The following is a 22,429-nucleotide window of genomic DNA, read 5'->3' on the forward strand; positions in this document are numbered from 1 at the left end:
GTGTCTGCTTGGGGGGAATATATACGGCTGTGATTATAATCTAAGAGAATTCCCTTGGTAGATATGCGGTCGACATTTGATTGTGAGGAATTCTAACAGGTCAGGTGAACAGAAGGACTTGAGTTCCTGTATGTTGTTATGATCACACCACGTCTCGTTAATCATAAGGCATACCCCCCCGCCCCTCTTCTTACCAGAAAGATGCTTGTTTCTGTCGGCGCGATGCGTGAAGAAACCAGCTGGCTGCACCGACTCCGATAGCGTCTCTCGAGTGAGCCATGTTTCCGTGAAGCAAAGAACGTTACAGTCTCTGATGTCTCTCTGGAAGGCAACCCTTGCTCGGATTTCATCAACCTTYTTGTCAAGAGACTGGACATTGGCGAGTAGTATGCTAGGGAGTGGTGCGCGATGCGCCCGTCTACGGAGCCTGACCAGAAGACCGCTTCGTTTGCCCCTTTTACGGCGACGTTGTTTAGGTTCGCCGGCTGGGACCAGATCCATTGTCCTGGGTGGAAGGCAAAACACAGGATCCGCTTCGGGAAAGTCATATTCCTGGTCGTAATGATGGTGAGTTGACGTTGCTCTTATATCCAGTAGTTCCTCCCGACTGTATGTAATGAAACCTAAGATTACCTGGGGTAACAATGTAAGAAATAACACGTAAAAAAAAAAGAAATACTGCATAGTTTCCTCGGAACGCAAGCGAGGCGGCCATCTCTGTCGGCGCCGGAAGTATATGTTTGGGGGGTGGTTGAGGTGAGGGAGGTAGAAGTATAGAGGGTTGGAATCTAAATATACCTTACACCAGGACATTCTGGGCTCTATTTAAACAAACCTAATGCATTAGCGTTATAGGTTCGGGGATGTGTCAAATATTTTTTTCTATTTTCTGAACCAGAATTATGGTCGCACTAGCTGGCGCAAAAGGGCTGGGTTTTGATGAATAAACAAGTTGCTGGCCAATCAGAACATGTCCCATGGCTAAATACAGTGTATATACACAAAAGTATGTGGAGACCCATTCAAATAAGAAGATGCCACCTTTCCAACAAGTCAGTTTGTCAAATGTCTGCCCTGCTAGAGCTGCCCCAATGAACTGTGTTATTGTGAAGTGGAAACGTCTAGGAGCAACAACGGCTCAGCCGCGAAGTGGTAGGCCACACAAGCTCCCAGAACGGACGGGAGCACTGAGTGCTGAAGTGCGTAGAGAGCGTAAAAATCATCTGACCTCGGTTGCAACACTCACTACTGAGTTCCAAACTGCCCCTGGAAGCAACGTCAGCACAAGAACTGTTCGTCAGGAGAATGAAATGGGTTTCCATTGCCGAGCAGCTGCACACAAGCCTAAGATCACCATACGCAATGCCAAGTGCTGGAGGGGTGTAAAGCTCGATGCCATTGGACTCTGGAACAGTGGAAACGCGTTCTCTGGAGTGATGAATCACACTTCACCATCTGGCAGTGCGATGGACGCATTTGGGTTAGGAGGATGCCACGAGAACGCTACCTGCCCGAATGCATAGTGCCAACTATAAAGTTTGGTGGAGGAGGAATAATGCTGTTTTTCATGCTTTGGGCTGGGCCCCTTAGTTCCAGTGAAGAACAGCATACAATGATATTCTAGACGATTCTGTGCTTCTAACTTTGTGGCAACAGTTTGGGGAAGGGCCTTTCCTGTTTCAGCATGACAATGCCCCCGTGCACAAAGTGAGGTCCCGTGCACAAAGTGAGGACCATACAGAAATGGTTTGTCGAGTTCGGTGTGGAAGAACTTGACTGGCCTGCACAGAGCCCTGACGTCAGCCCCATCGAACACCTTTGGGAAGAATTGGAACGCCGACTGTGAGCCAGGCCTAATCGCCCAACATCAATGCCCAACCTCACTAARGCTCTTGTGGCTGAATGGAAACAAGTCCCTGCAGCAATGTTCCAACATCTAGTGAAAAGCCTTCCAGAAGAGTGGAGGCTGTTATAGCAGTAAAGGGGGGACCAACTCCATATTAATGCCCATGATTTTGGAATGAGATGTTTGACGAGCAGGTCTCTAATATACTTTTGGTCATGTAGCGTATGTGGTTGCTTCAAGTTGTCTTTACATTATTTTATGTATTGCGTTGTCATCAACTCCAATTCAAATGTTAGTCCGTTACAGCCTAGTTGGTTAAATAGCCTGCCCCATATTTGTTAAACATGTTTTGTTCTAATTGTATCGCTTCAATATAGAAATACATTGTTAAATATAGGCTATAGCATTCACACTCATAGGGGCTAGGCCTACTGTAAATTGCAGTCTGGAACTGGACATGCCACATATAGTCAATAAGCAAGATTAAATTCACTAGGCTATTGATAAAGGCCAAAAAATTTAATAAAAACACAACGACAACTTATTTTAAATAAGCTTGGCATATAATAGAGACATGGCATCTTAGACTATAGAGGGTTGTACTTCAATCCAAACTTTTCACAGGAGCCGGATAACGCTCCAAAATATAGAGAAAGGGGGCATGTCTACTCATCGCTATACGCAAATGTAATGTTTATAAATATCAAGGAACCATCTTACATGTCGTATTTCCACTTCTCCAGAAATAGCAGACGAATGTGCATTGCATTCAAGTCATGTACTTTCTTACCATAAACCCATGGACTGTGAATCTTTCAAATTAATTTGATTAAAAAACAAACAAACAAATATATTTTTTAAACCAACAATAATATTTCTAAATAGGATTTGGTACGAAACATGATATCATAAATCGCTTCTCGTTCCATGGCACTGTGTGCACGCACACGTAGGCCTAAATGTCTTTATGTATAACATTCGCATGTCTACAAAATATTAGGCTTCTGTCAATTGTATCGTTGTCTATGTGCGAGACCGATTCAGAAGAAATCTGACGTTGATATGGCATTATAGGAGGACTGAATAGTTTGGAGGGGCACTCTTTGAAAATGGGTATGGATAGCCTACTTGAACAAGCTAAATGCAGGTATGTGAATTATGAATAATGAAAAAGCATGGAGAGCAAAATATTTCAACGCACACTCAGTAGTAGACCATTTAAAAACCCTTTATTCATAGGATACTTTTGGCTAATGGCCAGTATAAAAAGACGCAACTATGCAATGCTAAACCAGCCTTGATTAAGGTGAGGGTAGGCTATGCTTGGTTTTCAATCAAATTGAATTAAAAATGGGGAGAAGCCAATCGTGTTTTTATGTTTCTAAACACGAGATTCACCGACACATCTCTCCTTCAATGGGCACTGCGAATCATGGCTGGGTAGGCTGCGCTTCTGTTGTCAAAATCCATGCCATTATCAACTGCGTTACTGTTAAGACCTGCTTTTTATGGGTCTTTTGCGCTTGTTTTTAAGAGCAATTGTCACTTTTCCACTTGTTTTTAAGGACACGCCTCAAATATTGCCACCCCTCCCACCTGTTAGACAGGTAAATTGCCGAACCTGACATCAGGGCTGGAAAAGGCCAGCCCGCCACTTTTTACCTGATTAAACTAAAGTGCTTTTGACACTTGCGCCTCCTTAGCACCAGCCGAGAATGGAATCGTCAGTCTCTCACTTCCCCTTTAAATGACACAAACATATAGTGTGCAGTCTCCCAGTAAAACTGGCTATGCGGCGCGCTGCCATATTTCTCCTTATAATTACTGACATGTTGAAATCGAAATACCAGCGTAATACCTAGCAATTTCATCAAACTGCTTACATGTACTCAACGCACAGCTATTCTCCCTATTGTAATGCTTTCACTCAAAGCTAATGCCCTTATCCTTTCAGTCCTACAGCTGGTGTTTAGTAAACAGTCATTTAACAATGTGAAATGCACAGACGCAGCGTCAGAAAGAGGAAAGTAATAATTACTAGATTAGCTTTGAATCCCTTGATGGTTGAGCTCGGAGACTGGGAGCCATGTGTTGAAAGCAGGAAGGGTGCACATGCACCCACAGCAGGCCCTCCTTTAAGTGGCCTGCTTGGCACGTCCAGAAATGAAGGAGACTCAGTTTTTTCCTCTGTTTTTCTAAAACCATGTTAAATGTCACATTCTCCATCATGCTCGGTTTGCTCACTTTTCACTGAAGTTGCATGTTTTGTTTTATAGGTATCGCTGGTTTGTCTCATGCTTATCAAAGGCATTGTTTTCATGCTGTGCAACATTATAAAAAATAGGACCCTAAAAAAAGCTTTGGCTCTTTAAAATTGATTTGTTGTTTGGCTGTTTGTAGAAGTGCCAATCCTACCCAGAGTTGGAGTAATTTGAGTCTTGTTCATTTAGAGTGAGTGATTGTATACTTTCTGCTGGCTAAATGCAGGCATGTGCAGGGAGTATCCTGCCCCACAACCTATCACTCTTCTGGGCAACTATACTAAACAAAAATATAAACGCAACATGTAAAGTGTTGGTCCCATGTTTCATACAATTTCTATCAAATGTTGTGCACAAATTTGTTTACATCCCTGTTAGTGAGCATTTCTCCTTTACCAAGATAATCCATCCACCTGACAGGTGGCATATCAAGAAGCTGATTAACCTTTCTAGGACACACGTTCCGCTAGCGGAACCCCCCCACAACATTCCGCTGAAAAGGCAGCGCGGGAAATTCAAAAATATTTTTTTGAAATATGTAACTTTCACACATTAACAAGTCCAATACAGCAAATGAAAGATAAACATCTTGTTAATCTACCCATCGTGTCCGATTTCAAAAATGCTTTACAGCGAAAACACAACATATGATTATGTTAGATCACCGCCAAGTCCAAAAAACACACAGCCATTTTCCCAGCCAAAGATAGGATTCACAAAAAGCAGAAATAGAGATAAAATGAATCACTAACATTTGATGATCTTCATCAGATGACACTCATAGGACATCATGTTACACAATGCATGTATGTTTTGTTCGATAATGTGCATATTTATATCAAAAAATCTCAGTTTACATTGGCGCCATGTTCAGAAATGGCTCCAAAACATCTGGAGAAATTGCAGAGAGCCACACCAAAATACTCAAACTTTGATGAAAGATACATGTTTTACATAGAATTAAAGATACACTTGTTCTTAATGAAAAAACTTTACGGAAAAAGCACACCATGCAATAATCTGAGACGGCACTCATATATAACAACATTTCTCCGCCATGTTGGAGTCAACAGAAATACGAAATTACATCATAAATATTCCCTTACCTTTGATCTTCATCAGAATGCACTCCCAGGAATCCTAGTTCGACAATAAATTGTTGTTTTGTTCGATAATGTCCGGTATTTATGTCCAAGTAGCTACTTTTGCTAGCACATTTAGTAAACATATCCAAACACTCGCGCAGGTCCAGGCGAACTCGGACGAAAACTTCAAAAAGTTATATTACAGGTCGAATAAACTGGTCAAACTAAGTAGAGAATCAATCTTCAGGATGTTGTTATCATATATATCCAATAACGTTCCAACCGGAGAATTACTTCGTGTCTGTAGAAGTAATGGAACGCAAGGCGATATCATGTGGAATGCGCGTGACCAGGAACTGGCAATCTGCCAGACCACTGACTCATTCCCCTCTCATCCGGCCCCACATCACAGTATAAGCTCCATTCAACGTTCTACAGACTGTTGACATCTAGTTGAAGGCGTAGGAAGTGCAAACATATCCATATCTTACTGGGTTTTGAACAGGCGATGAGTTGAATATCGACCAGGCTCAGAATTTCCACTTCCTGTTCAGAAGTTTGTCTGCCATATGAGTTCTGTTATACTCACAGACATAATTCAAACAGTTTTAGAAACMTCAGAGTGTTTTCTATCCAATAGTAATAATAATATGCATATATTAGCATCTGGGACAGAGTAGGAGGCACTTCAATTTGGGCACGCTATTCATCCAAAGGGAAAATGCTGCCCCCTATCCCTAAAAAGTTAAACAGCATGCTCATTACACAAGTGCACTTTGTGCTGGGGACAATAAAAGGCCACTAAAATGTGCAGTTTTGTTACACAACACAGTGCCACAGATGTCTCAAGTTTTGAGGGAGTGTGCAATTGGCATGCTGACTGTAGGAATGTCCACCAGAGCTGTTGCCAGAAAATGTAATGTTAGTTTCTCTACCATAACCCGCCTCCAACATCGTTTTTAGAGAATTTGGTAGTACGTCCAACCGGCCTCTCAACCGCAGACGTGTGACCAGCCCAGGACCTCCACATCCGGCTTCTTCACCTGCGGGATCGTCTGAGACCAGCTACCCGGACAGCTGATGAAATTGTGGGTTTGCACAACCAAAGAATTTCTGTCAGAAACCGTCTCAGGGAAGCTCATCTGTGTGCTAGTCGTCCTCACCAGGTTCTTGACCTGACTGCAGTTCGACGTTGTAACTGACTCAGTGGGCAAATGCTCACCTTCGAGAGAAGTGTGCTCTTCACGGATGAATCCCTGTTTCAACCGTACCGGGCAGATGGCAGACAGTGTGTATGGCTTTGTATGGGCGAGCGGTTTGCTGATGTCAACGTTGTGAACAGAGTACCCCATGGTGGCGATGGGAATATGGTAATTTGAATGCACATAGATACTGTGACGAGATCCTGAGGCCCATTGTCGTGCCATTCATCTGCCACCATCACCTCATGTTTCAGTATGATACTGCACGGCCCCATGTCACAAGGATCTGTACACAATTCTTGGAGGCTGAAAATGTCCCAGTTCTTCCATGGCCTGCATACTCACCAGACATGTCACCCATTGAGCACGTTTGGGATGCTCTGGACCGACGTGTACGGCAACGTGTTCCATTTCCCACCAATATCCAGCAACCTCGCACAGCCATTGAAGAGGAGTGGGACAACATTCCACAGGTCACAATCAACAGCCGGATCAACTCTATGCAAAGGAGATGTGTTGCGCTGCATGAGGAAAATGGTGGTTACACCAGATACTGACTGGTTTTCTGATCCGCACCCCTACCGTTTTTTTAAGGTATCTGTAATCAACAGATGCATATCCGTATGGAGTCATGTGAAATCCATAGAATAGGGCCTAATGAGTTTATTTCAATTGACTGATTTCCTTATATGGACTGTAACTCAGTAAAATCTTTGAAATTGTTGCATGTTGTGTTTATATTTTTGCTCAGTGTAGCTGAATGAGGTATGGCATCCTCGGTCACCACTTGTGTCTCTGTCAGCTCTCTAATTTGTCCCACCTGTACCCCCGTTCCTCTCTTGGAACAATGGACATCCTAAATTGATTCATTTCTCCCTCCCTGACCAGGCTGGGGTTTGTTTGTGATATCATCATATATCACAAAAGTGATTTGGACATTTCCAATTTGGACAGTTTCACTTAGGGGTGTACTCACTTTTGTTGCCAGAGGTTTAGACATTAATGGCTGTGTGTTGAGTTATTTTGAGGGGACAGCAAATTTACACTGTATACAAGCTCACTACTTTACATTGTAGCAAAGTGTCATTTCTTCAGTGTTGTCACATGAAAAGATATACTCAAATATTAAAAAAAAAATGTGAGGGGTGTACTCACTTTTGTGATATACTGTATATACAGTTGAAGTCGGAAGTTTACATACACCTTAGCCAAATACATTTAAACTCAGTTTTTCACAATTCTTGACATTTAATCCTAGTAAGAATTCCCTGTCTTTGGTCAGTTAGGATCACCACTTTATTTTAAGAATGTGAAATGTCAGAATAATAGTAGAGAGAATTATTTATTTCAGCTTTTATTTCTTTCATCACATTCCCAGAGGGTCAGAAGTTTACATACACTCAATTAGTATTTGATAGCATTGCCTTTGTTTAACTTGGGTCAAACGTTTCGGGTAGCCTTCCACAAGCTTCCCACAATAAGTTGGGTTAAGTTTGGCCCATTCCTCCTGACAGAGCTGGTGTAACTGAGTCAGGTTTGTAGGCCTCCTTGCTCGCACACGCTTTTTCAGTTCCGCCCACAAATGTTCTATAGGATTGAGGTCAGGGCTTTGAGATGGCTACTCCAATAACTTGACMTTGTTGTCCTTAAGCCATTTTGCCACAACTTTGGAAGTATCCTTGGGGTCATTGTCCATTTGGAAGACCCATTTGCGACCAAGCTTTAACTTCCTGACTGATGTCTTGAGATGTTGCTTCAATATATCCACATCATTTTCCTCCTCATGATGCCATCTATTTTGTGAAATGCACCAGTCCCTCCTGCAGCAAAGCACCCCCACAACATGATGCTGCACAACATGATGCTGCATGATTTTTTTTCTGAGGTCTTGGCTGATTTCTTTAGATTTTCCCATGATGTCAAGCAAAGAGGCACTGAGTTTGACAGTAGGCCTTGAAATACATCCACAGGTACACCCCCAATTGACTCAAATTGTGTCAATTAGCCTATCAGATGCTTCTAAAGCCATGACATCATTTTCTGGAATTTTACAAGCTGTTTAAAGGCACAGTCAACTTAGTGTATGTAAACTTCTGACCCACTGGAATTGTGATACAGTGAATTATAAGTGAAATAATCTGTCTGTAAACCATAGTTGGAAAAATGACTTGTGTCATGCACAAAGTAGGTGTCCTGTCCAACTTGCCAAAACTATAGTTTGTTAATTAACAAGAAATTTGTGGAGTGGTTGAAAAACAATTTTTAATGACTCTAACCTAAGTGTAGGTAAACTTGGGTAAACTGTAGGTAAACTTCCGACTTAGCTTTCATTTCTCAGAACAAGAATAGACTGATGAGTTTCAGAAGAAAGGTTTTTGTTTCTGGCCATTTTGAGCCTGTAAACGAACCCACAAATGCTGATGCTTCAGATACTCAACTAGTCTAAAGAAGGCCAGTTTTATTGCTTCTTTAATTAGAACAACAGTTTTCAGCTGTGCTAACATAATTGCAAAAGGGTTTTCTAATGATCAATTAGCCTTTTAAAATTATAAACTTGGATTAGCTAACACAATGTGCCATTGGAACACAGGAGTGATGGTTGCTGATAAATGGGCCTCTGTTCGCCTATGTATATATTCCATTTAAAAAATCTGCCGTTTCCAGCTACAATAGTCATTTAAAACATTAACAATGTCTACACTGTATTTCTGATCAATTTGATGTTGTTTTAATGGACAAAAAATATGCTTTTCTTTCAAAAACAAGAACATTTCTAAATGACCCCAAACTTTTGAACGGTAGTGTGTATATATTTAAGCAATAAGGCGGTGTGGTATATGGCCAATATACGATGGCTAAGGACTGTTCTTAAGCATGACGCAATGCGGAGTGCCTGGATACAGCCCTTAGCCGTGGTATATTGGCCATATGCCACAAACACCCAAGGTGCCTTTTTGCTATTATAAACTGGTTACCAACGTATGTAGAGCAGTAAAAATAAATGTTTTGTCATACCCGTGTTATACGGTCTGACAATCAGAATTCAGGGCTCGTAGGTATACATGATTGCCACCCAAGCTGCACTCTGGTTCCATTTCACCTCTCTGTTTTTCTCTCTCTCTCTGCAGGAATCAGACTGTTGTTTGTGCACACTTTGTGCTCTTAAAGAGCTTCACTATTTAATCTAATGGTTGATTGTACACTGACAGCTTGATAGAAATTAACAAAGTTGACCGGGCCCTGATCAATCTCCAATTTCCTGCTCCCAAGAGATGAAATGAAGCATCTTGTGTTCAACAAAGGCATATAGACCAGGAAGGGGAGAGAATACAACAGTTGAACAGCCCGAAATATATAGGATACTGTACATGCTGTTCTGTTAGGCTACTTAAAGTGAGACAACTCTAATCCATTGTCTTTTAACAAAGTCACACTCTTTATTTCTAAATTCAACAAAACTGTGGCCACAAATGCTACTTGGTTTTGCTATAAAGCTGAGGGTTTGGGATTGGAGAAATGTAGGCTAACAACTCTCAAATTCATAGATGGAGATGAATCGTTTTTTTAAAAAGGCTGCAAATATCACAGAGTGGGCAAATCAAATACACAGTAGGCTTGTAAGGAGATGTACACTATCAGTCAGGTAAAGCGCAAGGTCGCCCCTGAAATGGCCAGTACTTACCGATGGGTTGCCACCTTTCCAGTTCAAAGGTCAGGGAAAGGTCACAACCGCTTTTTCCACTCCAACAAAAAAAGTGTTGAACACGAGCGATTCGCTCTAATCTGTTTTACCGAACATATGGGAGCATTTATAACTAAGAGCTCTTGATGAATTGCTCTAGCTTTTCCTTTATTTATCTAAAAAAAAATCCCCACTCTCTTTATTCAATAGTTTCCATTACACAAGCTATATCAAATAAAGTAAAAAAACGGACTCAAATATGATAATAGTTCAGAATAGGAAGGTCTGTTGTTTGCCCTGGTTTGGCGGCACCTCTTGACAGATCGGTGTTTAACATTTCTGACATTAGCCTTGTGATGGTTCAGACACGGGTCAAGTCTATGGCTGGCCTTACTACAACCCAACAGGGTCTGGTCCCGGGCGGGATTCTCATACAGGGCCAGAGGCATCTGTTATATGCCAGATGAAAAACAATTGGCCATCATATGGAGAGAGGAATAGGAAAGGTTTTAGTTGGACACCTGGGTCGTATTCATTATGCACCAAATGGTAGAAAGCTGACTGAAACGAGGTACTACCTGTACTTGCTCAATGACAACCGCTTGTTTTCGTTTTCAGTTGAAAAAACTGCTATGGTGTGATCTAATGAATGCGATCCTGTTTGTGTGATATGTTAAAACTTATTAGGTGTGTTTGGTTGGATGATGAAGCTAGATGTTTCTGTTGCAGGGACAATTTCATGGCTGTTACTAATGTCGATGTCAAGAGAGTTTGTTTTAATCTAGTGAAACCACTTCAGTGTGGATAGAGTACTGTTGTCCAGATCAGACACCAGATGGTATCCACTCACCTTTGTCTTGTGTTGGCTAGTCTGGTGCACCAGACACTTCACCTGTGCGCACTAGCCTGTATGAGGACACGCTGTGCTGTTTTGAGTGGAGGATTAAAAGATGCAGGTGTGCTGTTGGGGAGAACTTTGGCATCTCGGCTTGGAAGGAATGACTCACCAGAACAGACTGCTGTCCTCTCTTTCTCTCCTAGCACAGTGACTCATCCTTGACTATTCTCATCTTTTACTGGGGGTTACCAGGAGATAACATGTCTGCTTTTTATTTATAATTGTCTCTCTTCTCTCTTTCTCCCTCTATTTTTCTTCTCTCTCCATCTTCCCTCTCACCCCTCTCCGCTTCCTCCGCTCTCCTCCACTGACTCTCTCTTCTCTGACTTCCTACCTTTCTCACTGTCTCCCTTTCATCCCCTCCCGTCTCTTTCCTCACATCCACTCCTGCATTTCTCCTACTCCTCTTCCTCCCTTGTTTCTTCCCCAATCATCCCCTCAATCCCCCTTTCCCCTCCCAGGCGGCGGAGCTGGCCCCAGCAATGCAGGGTGAGATGGAGGTGAAGGAGGGATCTCTCCATCTGCCAGCGGGGGAGAACGGGGAGGTGGTGCAGATCGTCACCTCTGTGGGGACATAAGGGGCCTCGAGACAGAGAGAGAGATGGCCAGCACCCTACGACAGAGTTACAGAGGTGTAGGTGGAAGGGATGGAGAAGTGGGGGTGGTCCATAGACAGACCCTTAAATATACAATTAAATAAATAAGAGAAAGTTAGAAAATGTCAAAAGAACAACAGAAGAGATCAAGAGAAGTGGTTTTGTTATTTTCTATTGACTTGGTCCAGCAACCACTCGTTCATTGTCAACCAACAGTATGGAAATGTCCATAGAGCACACAGGCTTTCATAGCTTCTATCAAGAACTAGTTAACTCACATTGTCATCATCAGAAGAGGACCAGAAGGCCTGGGCACAGTGCAAGGGATTAAACCCTACCCATAAAGGATGCTGCTCAGGCAGACCATCACTACCTACACCTCAGCATCAGCGTGAAATGTTTACATTAACTCTGGAAAAGCATGGAGCTATTAGAAGTTAAGCCACTTGGCTCAATATCCCTCTCTTGAGGGGTTACAGTAGGCTAGGCTAACCCCCTGGACCCGTACTTCACACAACCAATACTGTACTGTTCTCCTCTCTAGCATCCTGCAATCGTGTCATGCTGGACTGCTGTGGAAAGTAATAGAAGCCTAACGGTACTTACTAATGGTTGCTTTTTCTTTCTCTCTGTTTGTACATCATTTCTGGGATGGACCCTTACTTTCTTCGCCATTTTTTCCTAGCTTTTTTTCATATTGGTTAACCCACATAGCTTTGTTTGTTTGTTCCGTGTACATAATTGTACCACGTCTAAATGTTTGCGGAGCTTTGCTTGGAGGTAGACAACCACGAAATAGCAAAGATGATGTTCATGATAATACATGACAATGAGTTACATGTAGGGTAGCCAGAATTTTTGTTTTTCCTGCTGTATTTCTGTGAAGGATACATTCGTGTGAATAAAATGTTTTGTGGTTGCCACATGTGTGTTTTGCTCTTGCATTTCAATGGTATTTTCATCTCCTCTCCATAGACAGTGGTCGACAAACTCCAGAATATGCTCCAAAATGTTCAAGATGTTGACTTTGACATGTATTTTTGAATCCTCTAGTACAGAAACATCCTTCTGTGGAGATGTTGAGAGAGTAAGGGGTAACATGTTATTACATTAGCTTCACATGAAAATGTGTTTTTAGAACACTTCACATGTGATCACATGAAATTCATGTGGTTTTTTTCATAAGAGTGTTATGTAACGCACTTGGGTGTTTGGGTCTATGGTGTGTGATGGTATGCTATTGCTGTGCTATTTTAGAGCTAGTCTGTGTTATGCCATTTCAATTTGCGATTGAGTTCGATAATGTTGTGCAATACTATTTTAACAGTGTTCAATGTGCTCAAAAGGCCTATCCTCTCTAAGAGGGAAGACGAACCATCACAAATGACGGCTGTGTGCAAGCGAGTAGCCGTCCTATCGCCTCTGACCACAGAACATCAGCCATTATTTTCTATGAATTACCTAACAATTCTACATTTTGAATGGCCAGTGTTTGTCGACACTCAGTTGATCTGTCTACCATCTAGTGCAATGCAGGTAAACAAACAGTATCTATGTGTTGTAACGCTACAAAGAACCATGATACACTGATGAAGATTGATAGCGTTAGACATGCTCAGGGTGGAATATACCTGGGGTGGCAGGTAGCCTAGTGGTAGAGCGTCGGGACAGTTAGCAAAAGGTCGCTGGTTCGAATTCCCGAGCCGACTAGGTGAAAAATCTGTTGTGCCCTTAATTGCTCCTGTATGTCTCTCTGGATAAGAGTGCACTAAATTACTAAAATGTACACATTCAGTGGAGTAACATTACTGGATAGCTTATGTTATCTGATGTAAGTTTCCACACTTTGTCAGCTCAAATAGATTAATTCTACTGATAATGTATTCACTAATTTCCTACCTTCAAAGCATTCACTTTCTCTGAGTGTGCATGCATACAACATTTATGTGTAAGGAACAATTCTGTTCCAGTGATGAATATCTAAGAGGAGATAAATGGAGCTCTTCGGAAAACATTTTTGTGCTTCAGGGAGATTTCCCACGCACAGTGTGATGTAATGGTGTATTTTGGAGCGACAGCAAGAACCAGTCGTACTCAGAGAGCAGAACTTGATAAAAACATCTCTCCACTGTTTCCTTTTATTTTCTCTGTGTCTGTCTGCTTCCACTCTGCCTCTTCTCTGTTTTCAATCCCACTTGGTTTCTCTTTTTGTCTCACTCTTTTTCCTCTTTCTAACTCTCTGACTCTCACATTATTTGACACTGTGGAGCAGTAAGTCTTGGCATGGACAGCCCCAGCCTCCCCCTGGTCTGCTCTTCCCCCCTTCCTCCATCCCTCTGAATCCAAGGGGGACTTGGCCGTCCTCTTTCTTGAAGCTGAGGAAACAGCCTTGGATGTAACGGCTTGGACGCTTCACTTTTTATAACCCTGGGCCCTGGCCAGGGGACTGGAGCGATTGCCACGGCAACGACATGGGCCTTCTGGGCGCCGCCACAGTAATCTGCTGGAAAACAGCGATGAATGATGGAGGGATGGGGTGGCTGAGTTTAAAGGAGGGAGAGATGGGCAGAGACCAGAATAATAGAGAGGGTGAAATGACTCCCTTCTCTCAATACCTACCTACATGTTCCCATGTTATTTTGATGGCAGCCCCATCCACCCTGATCGTAGATCGGTATGTGCTTAGCACATTCTGGGACCAGGCTACCAGGGAACTATCCACTTCCATGCCGTAGAAATCTCCCCCCTAGTGAAGGTTTACAATAAGGATAAGGGTTATCCTGAGATACGTAAAATGCGGAGAACATAGTTTCAACTGAAATAAAAAATAAAATAAAAGCCAAACATAAAGGGTTTCCAGGGAAATAAATCAGCACTTGTTATAATCTTGTAAAAACAAATCTCCCCCGAGCCAGGATGTCTCTGACGCTGGCTCACACTCAGCTGAAACACCAGGGCAGAGGAGTCACTGTTTATGGCTAACACATTTCCTCACCACCCCTTTTACATCTCCCAGGCTCTGAAATACTGTATACCTGTAGAATAAATGTCTTGTGTAAGGGGATTTGTGGCTGGCTAAGGGTTGAGAGATATTGTTTGTATGTTGACTAGGGAATGAGTAAATGTGAGTGTTTTCATGGTGTTTGTGTTTACGCTGGTTTAATTAGAGAATTGGGTGATTGAGTGCCTGGAGATGTCATATGTTGTGTGGAGTTGTCCAGGTACATGACCAGTACATTGATCATCCAGAAATAGAGATCATTGCGAGTCTGAGGAACTCCAGCTTCCATTATTAATCCAAATGACTGCAGGCTGGAGAGTGAAGACCAACAACAGGACTGCACTGCACTGAGGCAATAAGACGTACCAGCTGCAGGTTAACTATCAAGAAACCTGGCGTTCTAATGGTAATAGTCAAGTGTGTTAAATTCTCTTTCCTATAAATTCTATTTCCCTTGAAGTAATTGCCAATATAACATGATGGGTGAAAACTGTGATTAAAGTTAAACCATTGCTTACACCTATTCAATTGTGTTGCATCAGTGAAGTGAAGGATCAATATATGCATATTGAGTATTTGAGTAAGCCAGGCCAAACCCACTGGGCACACGACGTATTTTCAACGTGGATAACTTGGTAATATTTGGTTGAGACGGTGATCAGAGATTACAACCTATATTCACCCACGCAAAAAGACAGTCAAAAATGTGTTGAATTTCCAATGTGTTATCACTATGCTTACAACCATTTAAATGGAAAAACATTGACAGATTTTTGGTTTAGTTTTCACCCAAATGTCTGTCACTGCGCTTTCAACCATTTAAAAGCACAGCAAAGTTTAAATGGGAATACAATGCCAGATATTTTGTTTATTTATACAACAGATTAATGTGGTATCACTGCTTCATCTAATAGCAGAACCGAATGAGCTGGATTGCAGTTGAGATTACATAAAAAAAATACATGGTGCAAGTGATAAATAATCTTGAATGGCATTAATTTTTTATCACACCTGCCCAGACCCACTAGTCTCCACCCCTAACTCCAGCGCCATTATCACTTTTTGCCACATGGCCTCAGCCTGCACAATTTTGTTTCTCTCCGTCGCCCACGCTCTTGACATTTTTTGATAATAAAGCATTTGACCTTTCAATTCTGTGAATGGCGGAGGATTGGCTGATTTCCAGTTTGAGTATATTTTTTTAAAGATAATTGATGAGAAGAGTATTGTCTAATTTCGTCGTTTGAGATTCCGCACAGATTATTACCGCAATTGTGAAGATCTATACAGGACCTACGCAGGCTATCTTGAACATGAATGCTTTATATGATAATATTACAAGAAATGTATAGTTACAATAACCTAAAAATGTGGCCATGGATGTGTTACATTAGTTTGTAAGATAGCCTTCACTTTAGGCTATTTACTGTAATATTGAATTGTGTTTGGTTGACAATGCAACCAACTATCAACATTTAAAAGAGATGTATCTACTGCTTGGATAGTTCCATCTGAGCAACTGGCTTCATTCCCATTCCCAACTTTTATTTTTGGTTGAGTTGGAGACATGAAACCAAATATCAACATTTGTGGGAGATTTATGTTCTGCTTGAATAGTTCCATCTGTGCCACTGACTTTAATTCCATTTGTCAACAAATGAATAATTGATATGTTGGATTCACGTCTCCATCTCAACCAAACATTTTAGTAAAGAAATAGGACTAAATCAAACTATAGTGTTCTATTAAACCTACCCCTTGGAATAACTTTGATAGCAAATCTATTTAGTTTTTAAGTGGAGACTCTACAACAATCATTCTCACAATAGCATGTGGTAATAGGCAGTGACAAACGTCATAGCTAAGCAGGCCTGGGCTTGGTTAAAATCTTGGATGGGAGACCAGAGGGTTGCTGTAGATAGATCAATTCTCCAGGAGGTACTGCCCAGCTGATTTTTTCCTTTTCTGATAGTGGATATAAAGTTGAAAATCTGAGGTACACATTCAACATATTTTATATATGTAGAGAGCACGTCAAAATAAGCTGACAAATTAAGTTGAAACAATTTTGATTTAACCAGTTTGTGCCCAGTGGGAAGACACAGGGGAGAGCAAAACATATTTGAGAGGACCGCGCATCAAAAATCATCCAAAAAAGTATCTGAAATGTATTGTGAAGCTTAACAAAGTCACTTATAGATGATTTGAACATGATGCGTGAAAAATGCTAATATCGGTACCATGACTTTAATGGGATTTTTTTTAAAGCATTTTGGAAACAGTGCAATGGAAACTAAACCAAAGCATGGATTGCTGTACCTTGTCCATAGACTGCTTATAGGGTAAGAAAACCAATATGTAATTTTGTGTAAACTATCCCATATTGAATGAAATGTTTGAATAAGTCTGATAGTGTGCTTAATTTGTTACATTAGGCACAATTTATGCAACGTTTCATATGAAGGAAAATGCCTGTTGTGACAATTGTTTTTAGGGAGACTTTTTGTCAGAAAATCTCAACGTGTTTTACTTTATATTTTGACATTGCATCCTCTGAGGCAAGATCTGTTCAAAATGCCTTATTTTCACACCTGGATTGGGCGGAGTAGCCTAAACATGCAGTGATGAGTGAGATGCGGACGCACATAGTCTAGTTTGGTATCTAGCCCGCTAAAAAAATATTTGTGATAGACTAGGCCCTATAAGAATATATGACTCAAATTACAAGGAAGTCCATCAGTAACCCTTACCTAACCTTAACTTTTTTACATTTCAACTTCAATGGGGCTAGGGACATCCCAATGATTCCGGATAGCAAGGACCGTTCTCCTGTATACCAGCTGTAGTTAAGCCACAGATAGAACAATGAGACAGGTGTTTCACCGGATGTGTATATAAATGTGAAGCATCCGGTTGGCGTTTCCACTCAATACCAAATATGGCGGTGAGAGGAAGCCCAGTGGCTGGCAGTGGGAGAAGATGGAGAGAGATGGAGGTTCTGTCCCCAACCAAGGAGGGCCTACAGCAGCACCTAGATCTTCTGCACAGATTCTGTTAGACCTGGGCGCTGAGTAAATCTCAGTAAGACAAAAAATAATGGTGTTCCAAAAAAGGTCCAGTTGCCAGGACCACGAATACAAATTCCATCTAGACACCGTTGCCCTAGAGCACACAAAAAACTATACATACCTTGGCCTGAACATCAGCGCCACAGGTAACTTACACAAACCTGTGAACGATCTGAGAGACAATTCAAGAAGGGCCTTCTATACCATCAAAAGAAGCATCAAATTCGACATACCAATTAGGATCTGGCAAAAAATACTTTAATCAGTTATAGAACCCATTGCCCTTTATGGTTGTGAGGTCTGGGGTCCGCTCACCAACCAAAAATTCACAAAATGGTACAAACACCAAATTGAGACTCTGCATGCAGAATTCTGCAAAAATGTCCTCTGTGTACAACGTAAAACACCAAATAATGCACGCAGAGCAGAATTAGGCCGATACCCACTAATTATCAAAATCCAGAAAAGATTAAATTCTACAAACACCTAAAAGGAAGCGATTCCCGAACCTTCCATAACAAAGCCATCACCTACAGAGAAATGAACCTGAAGAAGAGCCCCATAAGCAAGCTGGTCCTGGGGTTCTGTTCACAAACCCAAACAGACCATGCTGCATCTCAGTGCTAGAGGCGTCACTACAGACCCTGGTTTGATCCCGGGCTGTAATCGGGAGTCCCATAGGGTGGCGCACAATTGGCCCAGCATCGTCCGGGTTAGGGGAGGGTTTGGCCGGGGTAGGCCGTCATTGTAAAATAACAATTTGTTCTTAACTGACTTGTCTAGTTAAATAAAGGTAAAACATATATATACACTACCGTTCAAAAGTTTGAGGTCACCTAGAAATTTCCTTGTTTTGGAAAATAAATAAAAAATTGTCTATAAAAATAACATCAAATTGATTGGAAATACAGTGTACAGTAGACATTGTTAATGTTGTAAATTACTATCTCAACGCCAACAGTGAAGAGGAAACTCTGGGATGCTGGCCTTCTAGGTAGAGTTGCAAAAAAAAGCCATATCTCAGACTGCCCAATAAAAAATWAAAAATTAAGATGGGCAAAAGAATACGGACACTGGACAGAGGAATCTGCCTAGAAGGCCAGCATCCCGGAGTCGCCTCTTCACTGTTGACGTTGAGACTGGTGTTTTGCGGGTATTATTTAATGAAGCTGCCAGTTGAGGACTTGCGAGGTGTCCGTTTCTCAAACTAGACACTAATGTACTTGTTCTCTTTCTCAGTTGTGCACCGGGGCTTCCCACTCCTCTTTCTATTCCGGTTAGAGCCAGTTTGCGCTGTTCTGTGAAGGGAGTAGTACAGTAGCGTTGTACAGTACAAGATCTTCAGTTTGTTGGCAATTTCTCGCATGGAATAGCCGTCATTTCTCAGAACAAGAAAAGACTGATGAGTTTCAGAAGAAAGATCTTTGTTTCTGGCCATTTTGAGCCTGTACTCGAACCCACAAATGCTGATGCTCCAGATACTCAACTAGTCTAAAGATGGCCAGTTTTATTGCTTCTTTAATTAGAACAACAGTTTTCAGCTGTGCTAACATAATTGCAAAATGGTTTTCTAATGATCAATTAGCCTTTTAAAAATGATAAACTTGGATTAGCTAACACAACTTGCCATTGGAACACAGGAGTGATGGTTGCTGATAATGGGCCTCTGTACGCCTATGTAGGTATTCCATAGAAAATCAGCCATTTCCAGCTGCAATAGTCAGCTAGACATTAGGAATGTCTACACTGTATTTCTGATCAATTTGATGTTATTTTAATGGACAAAAAAATTGCTTTTCTTTCAAAACAAGGACATTTCTAAGTGACCCCAAACTTTTGGACGGTAGTGTACATATATATAAATCCTGGTGCCTCAGGATAGCAATGCAATTAGACCAAACCAAATCATGAGATAACAAAAAGATAATTACTTGACACATTGGAAAGCATTTACAAAAAAACAGAGCAAACTAGAATGCTATTTGGCACTAAACAGAGAGTACATAGTGGCAGAATACTTGACCACTGTGACTGACCCAAAATTAAAGAAATCTTTGACTATGTACCGACTCAGTGAGCATAGCCTTGCTATTGAGAAAGGCTGATTAAGGCAGACCTGGCTCTCAAGAGAAGACAGGCTATGTGCACACTGCCCACAAAATGAGGTGGAAACTGAGCTGCACTTCCTAACCTCCTGACGAATGTATGACCATATTAGAGACACATATTTCCCTCAGATTACACAGACCCACAAAGAATAAAACAACTAATACAATTTGATAAACTCCCATATCTATTGGGTGAAATACCACAGTGTGCAATCACAGCAGCAAGATTTGTGACCTGTTGCCACAATAAAATGGCAACCAGTGAAGAACAAACACCATTGTAAATACAACCTTTATTTATGTTTATTTATTTTCCTTTTGTACTTTAACTATTTGCACATCATTACAACACTGTATATAGACATAATATCATGATTGAAATGTCTTTATTCTTTTGGAACTTTTGTGAGTGTTTATWTTTAATTTTTTTCACCTTTATTTAACCAGGTAAGCTAGTTGAGAACAAGTTGTAATTTACAATTGCGACCTGGCCAAGATAAAGCAATGCAGTGCGACACAAACAACAACACAGAGTTACACATGGAATAAACAAGCGTACAGTCAATAACACAATAGAAATAAAGAAAGTCTATATATAGTGTGTGCAAATGGCGTGAGGAGGTAAGGCAATAAATAGGCCATAGTAGCGAAGTAATTACAATTTAGCAGATTAACACTGGAGTGATAGATGAGCAGATGATGATGTGCAAGTAGAGATACTGGTGTGCAAAACAGCAGAAAAGTAAATAAAAACAATATGGGGATGAGGTAGGTAGATTGGGTTTATTTACAGATGGACTATGTACATCTGCAGCGATCGGTTAGCTGCTCAGATAGCTGATGTTTAAAGTTAGTGAGGGAAATATAAGTCTCCAGCTTCAGCAATATTTGCAATTCGGTTCAGTCACTGGCAGCAGAGAACTGGAAGGAAAGGCAGCCAAAAGAGGTGTTGGCTTTGGGGATGACCAGTGAGATATACCTGCTGGAGCGCATGCTACGGGTGGGTGTTGTTATCGTGACCAGTGAGCTGAGATAAGGCGGAGCTTTACCTAGCATAGACTTATAGATGACCTGGAGCCAGTGGGTCTGGCGACGAATATGTAGCGAGGGCCAGGCGACTAGAGCATACAGGTCGCAGTGGTGCGTGGTATAAGGGGCTTAGGTAACAAAACAGGTGGCACTGTGATAGACTGCATCCAATTTGTAGTAGAGTGTTGGAGGCTATTTTGTAGATGACATCGCCGAAGTCGCGGATCGGTAGGAGAGTCAGTTTTACTAGGGTATGTTTGGCGGCATGAGTGAAGGACGCTTTGTTGCGAAATAGAAAGCCGATTCTAGATTTGATTTTGGATTGGAGATGTTTAATATGAGTCTGGAAGGAGAGTTTACAGTCTAGCCAGACACCTAGGTATTTGTAGTTGTCCACATATTCTAGATCAGGTGCGGGAAGCGAACGGTTGAAAAGCAGGCATTTGGTTTTACTAGCGTTTAAGAGCAGTTGGAGGCCACGGAAGGAGTGTTGTATGGCGTTGAAGCTCGTCTGGAGTTTAGTTAACACAGTGTCCAAAGAATGGCCAGATGTATACAGAATGATGTCGTCTGTGTAGAGGTGGATCAGGGAATCACCCGCAGCAAGAGTGACATCGTTGATATATACAGTGAAAAGAGTCGGCCTGAGAATTGAACCCTGTGGCACCCCCATAGAGACTGCCAGAGGTCCGGACAGCAGGCCCTCCGATTTGACACACTGAACTCTGTCTGCGAAGTAGTTGGTGAACCAGGCGAGGCAGTCATTTGAGAAACCAAGGCTATTGAGTCTGGCGATAAGAATACGGTGATTGACAGAGTCGAAAGCCTTGGCTAGGTCGATGAAGACAGCTGCACAGTACTGTCTTTTATCGATGGCGGTTATGATATCGTTTAGTACCTTGAGTGTAGCTGAGGTGCACCCGTGACCAGCTCGGAAACCAGATTGCACAGCGGAGAAGGTACGGTGGGAATCGAAATGGTCAGTGATCTGTTTATTAACTTGGCTTTCGAAGACTTTAGAAAGGCAGGGCAGGATGGATATAGGTCTATAACAATTTGGGTCTAGAGTGTCACCCCCTTTGACGAGGGGGATGACAGCGGCAGCTTTCCAATCTTTAGGGATCTCGGACGATACGAAAGAGAGGTTGAACAGACTGGTAATAGGGATTCCAACAATGGCGGCGGATAATTTTAGAAAGAGGGTCCAGATTGTCTAGTAATGTTTACTGTTGACTTTTTATTTTTTTTCTTCACTTTTGTTAATTATATATTTAACTTGCTTTGGCAATGTGTTTCCCATGCCAATAAAGACCCTTAAATTGAGATTGACATTCTGCTAATTTTCTCATCGATGAAACATTTGATCTCAATACAGTTTTCTGTTTCCAAAACTGGAATCTGTTACGAACATAGTGGACTAAGTTTCGTAGACTTTATCGTTTGCCAAAGTTAACAAACAAAAAAATGTGTGGTTCACAAGGAGTGCAAGTGCGATTTGAGTTAATACACACGCGCACTTCAGAGTAGGCGTTCCCTAATGGATTATGCAAGCATATGCTAGAACGCGCCAATAGGCTCTTGTTAGCTCTTGTTTGGCTCTGCCTACTTCCTTGCTTGTTCTTCCCACTATGATTAATTTGCTCCCATTGGAAA

At 41.7% G+C, this 22,429-nt stretch overlaps 1 protein-coding gene across 3 annotated transcripts in view; it reads left to right on the forward strand.

Annotated features, from left to right (window-relative positions):
* The window catches only part of LOC111962484 (protein BANP), a 93,882-nt gene extending 81,387 nt beyond the window's left edge, over positions 1-12,495 (forward strand). For all 3 annotated transcript variants that reach the window (XM_070443086.1, XM_070443088.1, XM_070443087.1), the window contains one exon: positions 11,436-12,495. In XM_070443086.1, the coding sequence (XP_070299187.1) occupies positions 11,436-11,552 (117 nt within the window). In that variant the 3' untranslated portion in view covers positions 11,553-12,495. The remainder of the gene's footprint in view (positions 1-11,435) is intronic.
* Positions 12,496-22,429: the final 9,934 nt, after the last annotated feature.

This window comes from Salvelinus sp. IW2-2015, linkage group LG4q.1:29, assembly GCF_002910315.2.
Source record: "Salvelinus sp. IW2-2015 linkage group LG4q.1:29, ASM291031v2, whole genome shotgun sequence".
NCBI classification, from domain to species: domain Eukaryota; kingdom Metazoa; phylum Chordata; class Actinopteri; order Salmoniformes; family Salmonidae; genus Salvelinus; species Salvelinus sp. IW2-2015.